This window comes from Miscanthus floridulus, chromosome 12 (genome assembly GCF_019320115.1).
Source record: "Miscanthus floridulus cultivar M001 chromosome 12, ASM1932011v1, whole genome shotgun sequence".
In the NCBI taxonomy this organism is placed as follows: Eukaryota; Viridiplantae; Streptophyta; class Magnoliopsida; order Poales; family Poaceae; genus Miscanthus; species Miscanthus floridulus.
Window position 1 is genome coordinate 62,344,949 of NC_089591.1, and position 8,940 is coordinate 62,353,888.

Sequence of the window (8,940 nt, forward strand, 5' to 3'; positions counted from 1 at the left end):
ATAACTAAGTTATACATGGTCCAATGAGTACGAAATTTTTGCTATAGTTCAAGCATACAATAATTAGCCTACCATAAAAATTTCACCATAATTGGACCACAGAAGCTGCAGCTATGAATTGTTCCAATTAATTACAGATAAAATTGGATTTTCCAATTAATCTAAAACTACAGCAAAAATTTTGTACTAAAGTATATCATATTATATGTTCATTGTGTAGATCTACTCATGTGGAGTCCAACAAAATTAGATTTTCTATTTTATAAATTTTCTGTGATTTACTATGATTTTTTAAAGATTCACCAGAAATAAATAAAAAAGAAAAAGACAAACCATCATCACTATAGCAAAAACACTGTTACTGTAGCAAACCACGTCGAAAACCGCTAGAGGGTAAAATAGACGGTTTTAAAAAATTTAGGGGTAAAATAAACGGTTTTATAGTTTAGGGTGTGAAGTAGAATACGGTTAATAAGTAGAGGTTAAGTAGACTTTTTCCATAAGAAAACGACGCTCGCCAGTCGCAAGCAATAAATAGAGCAAAGATTTGATAGCCAGGCGGCGTCGTGGTCGCGTGCTCTCGTCAAGCAGATCTTCGTCTTCCACCTCTTTCTGCGGTCTGCGGGCGGCATGGACGGCCCGAGAGGTCTCGCGCCGGGGCGCGGGCGCGGGCGTGGGCCTGGGCAAGGGCGGACGGTGCCGCCCGAATGGACCGGCGATTCCGGGTCCGGGCAGGGCGCCGGCCTCGACGACTCGTGGAGTTACAGCTGGGGGTGGACATCGGGGCCCGGCGGTGGCTGGGGCTACGGCCACGGCTCGTCGCAGGGCCCCCGCGGCGCTGCGGACGGCGCCGCGTATGGGTTTGCCTACGGCAGCGGTGGTGGAGGAAGCGGGCGTGGGGGGTTCGAGTTCAGCTTCGGCGGTCACGCCGGAGGTTTCGGATGGGGAGCCGGCGGCGGGTCGTTTGGGGTTGGAGGAGGCCACGGCAGCCGCAGCTGGAGCGCGCGCGGTGGGCTCGGCGGCGGCGGGTGGCAGCGGCCACCGCGAGGAGGCCGCGGTCGTGGCAGACACTGAAGAAGGCCGATTAGCATCTGGGGCAGTGTACTACTGCTAACCTGTATTACTCTGAACTCTATACTGTACTAACAATTAACACTCTCCTAGTACTTATTAGTAGTACTTTTTTTTTTTTTGAGTATGGAATCGATATGTCGAAGGGCGGGCCTGATGCAAGCGGTAGAGTCTTACCGTCTGTGACCGGAAGGTCCCAGGGTTCGAGTCGCGGTCTCCTCGCATTGCACAGGCGAGGATAAGGCTTGCCACTAACACCCTTCTCCAGACCCCGCACAGAGCGGGAGCTCTCTGCACTGGGTACGTCCTTTTTATGGAATCGATATGACGTAGAATCGTGTTACTCCAACCGCTCTATGAGCGAGAATCCAACGATGCTAGAACTCTATTTTATCTAGAGTTACATGGATGATGGGTGTTGCTTTTGCTACTGAATGTGTGACTGAGTTCAATTCACACCTGCACATGTGAGCGTAAGCCAAACGTGCATAAAACAAGCTTCCAGTTCCAGGACAAGAATAGCATCCGAATCCTGAACAAAGTCAAGGATAGTAGTAGTCATTTTTAAAACCAGTTCCAGGACGGTCTCAGATTGAGGGCATTCTAGGTGTCCAGAACTGAGCAGTTTTGGATCTGATGTCAAAACTGGAAACTCACAAGTTGAGTCATTGCTGGTGCTGAGAACTGAACAGACTTGCCATGTTTCTAAAGGTATCACCGTGACCTCAAAGTCCATTCTTGAGCCCATATTAAAGAATGATGCTCTAAGAATTTCCATATATGGAAAATGCTCTTGGAACCTGTAGCACCTAGCGGTAAGCCAATAATGTTGCAAAATGCTCAAGGAACATAAAATGTTTGCAACTTGCACGAGCCAGAAAAACTCAAGAAAAGAAACCTGGAACCATACTATTTATACCGATGATGTTAAGCAAAATGAAATATCAGGAACAGTTTGAAAGACAGTAAACAAGTGCAAATGAAATTGAATTTTCAAATAAAAGTAATGAAACATGTAATATCTCATTCCATATTGTAAAGCATGATTCATGATAAAAATAAATTGTCATAGCATGACCACATGTTATCCTCTAACTATAAATTCATGGTAGTGGTAGTTAATAATAGACCAACCAATAAGGGATGGAAATTGTCGAAATAGAAAATTCATGTAAACTTATTGGCATGTAATGCACACATTATTCTTCACATTGAAAGATAGACATACAAAATAACGAATAGGATGGGAAAGAAGGAAAAAACTTGACCCCACTGGCAACTAAATTTTTAGTCATAACATAAACCAGAAGCAGGCACAATGAAACAAGCTCAAGTTCAGTTATGCCTAAAAAAACTGCAGATTATAAACTTAATACAGCTACTTTAAAAAAAATTAATACAGCCAGCCATCACACTCAACCGAGCCACAAAGGCATTTCTTCTTCTTGATGTTCCCATTGGCATCATGAACCTGATCTATTTTGTAATTGTAGTGGTATAATAGTTCTTGATTGGGTCGAATATCGTCGCAAGCAAAGAACATGATATGAGGTACACTGATATCTTCATGATCATAAAGGACGTTTTGTGCATATATGTTTGGGGTGCAACTATGATTGATAAATTTTGCAAAGTTCCCCATCTCTGAAGCATCAACAGCAAATCCAGTTTCATCGTCTTTGCCCGGACCCTTCTGAAGTGACGGTATAGATCTTGATAGGCCCTCCCAAAGTGACTCATCATAATAATTGTGCCCAATAGCAAATAAATACTCATCATTTGTCCTTTTTTGTGCTTCTTCATCCTCCAACACTTCTCCTATATATTCACACACAAAGCTTCCAGATGGTATGAAGTCAAGAGTTCTCACACCCCAACCCATTGATTTTGTTTTGAAGATTTGCAGCTGAAACTTGAGCCCATGTTGGCCAACTCTGCTGTGACATGTTGGAGGGCACTTGCAAGAAGGCCCACACTCATAAACGAGAGGCTTTGCTTCTACAATGCGGCCTTTATCATTGAAAGGGATTTCTCCACCATTTTTCACTGCACATGCACACTTTTTTGAGTCTGAGCACCCACCTACACAACCACAACCTGCTGGAGGAGTTGGACGATAGTTACGGGGATATTGAAGGTGTGAAGTGTAGCGATAGGGCATTGGGCACTCATCGGATATTTTGTTAACAACAGGTACAGGAACTCTCTCCAATCCACGTGATAGATCTTTGATGATAACATTGTCGATTGATCCAGAGTTCCCTGTTTGCAGAATTTCTTGGATGTCAATGTGTTTTTGCCCTTTCATTCTTCTCAGTCGGAACATATACACATAACGGTCTCCATGCTCTTTCTCCCTCCAGTACTTCTCAAGAAGGTATAAACCGCCATATATATAAGTAGGAAATTTCTTCTTTCCATTTTGAGTGGTGAACCCATGGATAACACGGACTGGTGTATTAGTGTCCATGCTCTTTTTAAGAGCCAAGTTGGTACCCTCTATCCTCTGATTGACTGTAACTGCCACTGGTCCAGTATATACCAAGACATCCAGATTATACTTGATGTCAGAAGATTGTGCACGTGACACAATACTAACAGCCACAGTAGTACCATCATCCTTCTTGGTACAATCAATACCTACCCTGTGTGGGCGATGGAGACCAACAACACAAAGCTCAACCCTCAGATGAAAGATATCACCAGGATAGATTCCAGGCACACTGCCAATATATTTCTCATCATCAAACTCTGTGGAGAACCGCTCCCTGAAAATTTTGTAAGCCCGTAGATCTGCCCGGATGTTAAACACTTCTTCCCTCGAATTATCTTCTTCTTCATCTAAAAGCTCGCGATAAATTAACCGGAGATCCTGTAGAGACCGCATGATGCGCTCTCTAACGATTGGATCTCCATTATTTGGCATCACTTCATCCTGATAATCGTTATCAGTTTTCCTCTTCTTACATTCAGTACCAGTCCCATTTTCACCTTTCATTGAGAAGTTATACATAGCAGAAACTCTAACACCAGAATGAGCACTTGCATAACACCGCACAGAGCTTCTAGTTGCTGGAGTGCACTGTGTTGAACTGCCATCAAACCTGTATGCTGGACGATCAGGAGATCCATTATGGGAGCCAAAAGCATCAGAGAATGGTCGCTTGTACCCAGCCTGGAATCTCCATGGTACAACTGCCTTCTTTCCCTTGCGGACGTAAGTTCCATTACCATTGCTGCCAGGAGTCGCCGAGCTGCAACCTTTGGCTGTTGCGTCATTCTCCCTGGCTGCCCCATCTCCCATGCTACACCCCTCTGCGGCGTGATAAGAGGAATCTCCGAAGCCAACATTTCCATCAGGGTCCTCTGACCTGAGTCCTGAAGCAGAACCATTGCTCTTTGACCCGGTCTGATCCACAAACGGCTTCTTCAAACCCTTGGCAGAGCACTTCTCTGCTCCTACATTGATCTCAATCACCTCAGGGTCACAAGCTGCTCCATTGCCAGCACCCCTGAAATCCGGGGTGCGAGCATCCTTCGAACTACCATCACAGTTAGAGCTCCCCAGATTGCAGTCCTCTCCAGCGACAGCCTCGACGCCATCATTGGCACCCCTGCTATTTCCAGTACCTTCCAATGGGGAGCTCTTCAACCAGCCACCCCTTACAGACTTGCCCAGATTGCATGCATTTCCGGGTCCAGGGCGACCACCATTGTCCACATCAGGGCTCTTCAAACTCTGACCGCGAGTGCATCTCTCCGATTGCTCCTCTCCTCCAACAACTCCCCCGCTCTTGCCGCTGCTCGGCGCCCCACCCGATCCGAAAATTTTCGCGTCACAGAAACCGTTGGTTTCACCGCCAGCGCTCGGCGCCCCATCCGATCCGCAATTTTTAGCATCAGGGACGCCGGCGGTATTACCGCCACCGCCGTTGGGCGCTGCGTCATTGGCGGAGGCGGCGTGCTTGAGCGGCTGCCTGACGAAGCCGGGCTGGAAACGCCAGGGCACGAGTACCTTGTGCCTCCGCACGCCGTCCGCCCTCGGTGCCGGTTTCGCCGCCACCGCCTCCATCTCCATCCAACGCCACCGCTGTCCCGCTCGGACTCACCAGCAGACCCCTTCCGAGATCCCCTGCCCCCTGGACGCGAATTAAAAAAAAACAAACGAACACGCGATGCCTCAGTTTTCAGGTGCTCAAATCGAAAATTAGGGGCCGACCAAGCGGGCGAGCCGGTAGACCGGAGTTCTCCCCGATGCGTACCTGGAGATGGAAGCGGCCCGCGGCGCGGCGGAACGGTTCCGGGATGGGGGCGGGGAGTAGAGAGCGACGGCGCAGTGGACGATTTCCTTCCTGAAATGGCGGAACTGGCAGAGAGGGTTGGGTGCCTGGGACAGCGCCTTCCCCACTCGAGCGATGCAAGGCTCGCTCTGCCTCGAGACGAGCGGTGCCACGGGTTGGCCCAGCCCGGGCGGCAGTTGTGGAAGAGGCCCCTGTAGTCTGTAGACCTGTCCTGGTCGGGAGCGGTCTGTGCGGTTTATATATAGGCCTCGTTTAGATGCTGAAAAAATTTCAACCCGATGAATAATACCACTTTCGTTTTATTTGACAAATATTGTCCAATCGTGAACCAACTAGGCTCAAAAGATTCATCTCGTAATTTCCAACTAAACTGTGTAATTAGTTATTTTTTTACCTACATTTAATACTCCATGCAAGCGGCTAAAAATTGATGTGATGGAGAGAGAGTGAAAAAACTTGGAATTTTGGTGGCATCTAAACAAGGCGATAGGAATCCACCTTCATAAATCGTCGGATTCAGATCTTTAACGCGAGTAAAACCTCTGGACTTGGGTGCTTGGCTGATTCATAAATAGAGTCGGACATTCGGACTACGTAAATTAATTTTAAATTATTTTTGACCTGTAGTGATCGGAAGCTGTTTGTGAGCGGTTTATGTATAGGAGTCCACCTCAATAAATCGGATCCTCATTTTATTTAGGTCCCTGTTTGTTTTCGGGTGTGGCCAACGCACGGCGAGATTTCTCACCGCCCAGTTCAGGTTGGCTGGGAAAACGGTTGACGCTGATGTTGATGCTGATTTATTGTGAGAGAAAACACTGCTATTTCGCTGAAACGGTATGGCCGATAAGTTCAAGCAAACAGGGCCCAGATTCCCGTGTTTCACGTGGCACGTGGCCGGCCAATGTGTGTCGAACGCGGAGCGTTTGGCAGGATGTTTGCATGTTTGCCGCTCAAAACACGGCCTTATACAGGTAACATCTGGATTGGCATTTGACTGCCTCAAGATTCACATACGGAGTCGAACTAAGTTAAATTGTTTTTGTCATTAAACCGTGTCACATCACTTCTCTTTATATGAACATAGCAGCCACGTTGTTCCATTTTTATTAGATTGGATATAAATTTTCATAGATTAAATGACTCGTACTGCCAAATTTAACCCTTGGTTATGCCTCCATCTAGAATACCGTTGGCTCGATCCAAGTCGCTCACTCCATCGTTGATAACATCATCATCACAAACAAAATCATCATTAGGCATCTTATCGAACTATCTAAGTCATTCCATAGTTGTTTTCTTCATATTATATCTGTTGTCCTTTAACTTTACTAAGTTGAGTAAGTCATGGCCTACACCTCACAAATGCACTGAGTGTGTATGGCTGCTTTTCTTTTTAGGATTTAAATACCTAGGTGAGGCAAGCTCCTAAACATCTCTTCTTATTTACAATTACAGAAATTGATATGTGCTAGCTAGTGCATGTTTATATGGGTATTTCCACTTGAACGCACTTAGAACCTTGTTGAGCTTGTACCTTGTTTATTCGTCATCACTACCTTTGTTGTGTTGATTGTTTACCTTTTTGTACACAATCAATGCCTGCTTGTTTAGATACGGCAAAAGTCGAACTCGTGATGGATTTCTCACGGTTCGCACGGCATAGGAGTTGCTTAGCTAGTAATGAACTTCGGAGGGAGCAATGGTCTAAATCTTGATTCATGTAATGAATTTGAGTTAAGGGCCAGTGAGGTTAGGACATTAGGGTCATGGCAAGACTGGGGTTCTTCAATGACTTAACTTGTTTGGACTGGTAACGGACCATGACATCCATTATAGCAAGTCTTGAACACACCCTTATACAAATAACTTGTCATGTATGGCTATGGTAAGCCTAGTATTGTGTCGCGACTGGGTGACCTCATGGATTCGGTGTGACTTGGGACACGCGGTAGCTAAAAATCTACTACCCCTGGACCATCACATATTGTTCATGGGTAATTTGGAAGGACATGAGAACGGTTAATGCGTGTATTACTCCTTATATACTGACGGGTCGTATGGGTTATAACCTCATCATTTGGTGAGTAAAGCATGTACCCCTCTACAAAGTTTTAACAATACTTATCATTCAAGTGTCACACTCTCGGTAATGAGCATGTTCATGACTTCTAGCTTTAGATTAGTCAATGTGATAAAAAAAACTTGTGGAAGGTCAAGCTCCAACCTTTGCTTTTGTTCATCCTTATCAAGGCTTATCATGCTAGAGAGCTAGTTGATAGAAAAGTTTACTTAGTGCACAAATGCCTTTGAGTACCCTGAAACGCCACGACGAAGCGGCCAATCTCAAAATTAATGAAGTCACCATATATTTCTTGTTGTCGACGGGCACGTCGTCTTCCAGTGAAAAGAACAACACCGATAAATCCTAGAAAATATGAGCCCCCACATTAAGTCAAAGACTTAAATCTAAGTTTAGCAAGTTTAACACAAGGAATTCAATCAGCGAAACTATGTTCAGTTTGCGCTAGTGGCAGACTTATGTCACCATGTTAATCATCTCTTAAAAGGACAGGAAAGAAAAGAAGAGTAACATCGTAAATATTGGTATTAGTTTTGTTTTGCCTCACTGGTAGCGCATAATTGACGTTCTCACATGGATCTCTGAGTGCTCCTCTTACCTCGTACTCTCTTTGCTCTAAAATATACTTTTCCAATTAGAGTTTTGTAGATTTAAATTTATTTATAAAAATACATAATATCAAATTGGTTTTATTAAAACTACTAGGGATTCTTTTTGAGGGAGCATGTAATTGCTGTTAGGAATTTAGGCATTTTCATCTTAAATTTAATCTAGAAAATCCATAGCAAATTGGTGACAACATGTATGTGCACGTGTAAAGATGGCAACAGGTAATATCCGTGCGGATAGTGGCTTCGCACGCCCGCACCCGCGAGAAAAAATCTCATGCCCACACCCGCGCCCGCCATCCGCCATGGGTAGCAACCTATGCCCGTGCCTGTGCCCGCGGGCACAGATTCGTGCCCGTATACGCGCACGCCGGGTCGGGTGCCCGCGGGTACGCGGGTTTTTTTTTCTGCCCGTTGCCATCTTTAGTAATATCTACGCGGATAGTGGCTTCACATGTCCGCGTTCGCGAGAAAAATCTCATGCCCGCACCCGCGCCCGCCACTCACCACGGGCAGCAACCTGTGCCTGTGCCCGTGCCCACGGGCACAGATTCATGCCCGTATCCACGCCCATTGGGTTGGGTGCCCCGTGGGTACGTAGGTTTTTTTAGCCCATTGCCATCTTTATGTACGTGTGTGATATTACTACTTGCACTAGTGGCAGATATAAACATGAACCACATATAGATCATAGCCGAAAAGATATTGAATTTAACAAATTCAAGAATAGAATTATACCCAGCGGAGGGATCCTTGCTCAAGGCACTGGCGGCTCCACGCGCACTAGTCAACATAGTGTGTTGCTCGGTGTCGCGGATCACAATTGATGCAGGACGATGTTCACAGTGCAGTCCCTCAAACGTCCTCTGGGAAGTAG

General features: G+C 45.8%; 2 protein-coding genes across 2 annotated transcripts; one reads left to right on the forward strand and one right to left on the reverse strand.

Moving 5' to 3' along the window:
• Positions 1–630: 630 nt before the first annotated feature.
• On the forward strand, positions 631–1,074 carry LOC136495977 (glycine-rich protein DOT1-like). Its single transcript, XM_066491740.1, has one exon. The coding sequence runs from the start codon at positions 631–633 to the stop codon at positions 1,072–1,074; it is 444 nt and encodes a 147-aa protein (XP_066347837.1).
• Positions 1,075–2,251: 1,177 nt separating this feature from the next.
• On the reverse strand, positions 2,252–5,563 carry LOC136496395 (histone-lysine N-methyltransferase, H3 lysine-9 specific SUVH5-like). The gene is made up of 2 exons (XM_066492057.1): positions 5,334–5,563; positions 2,252–5,210 (listed from the first exon to the last, which is right to left on the reverse strand). Exon 2 carries the CDS (start codon positions 5,147–5,149, stop codon positions 2,465–2,467), a length of 2,685 nt encoding a protein of 894 aa, XP_066348154.1. The 5' UTR covers positions 5,150–5,210; positions 5,334–5,563; the 3' UTR covers positions 2,252–2,464.
• Between the last annotated feature and the right edge of the window lie 3,377 nt (positions 5,564–8,940).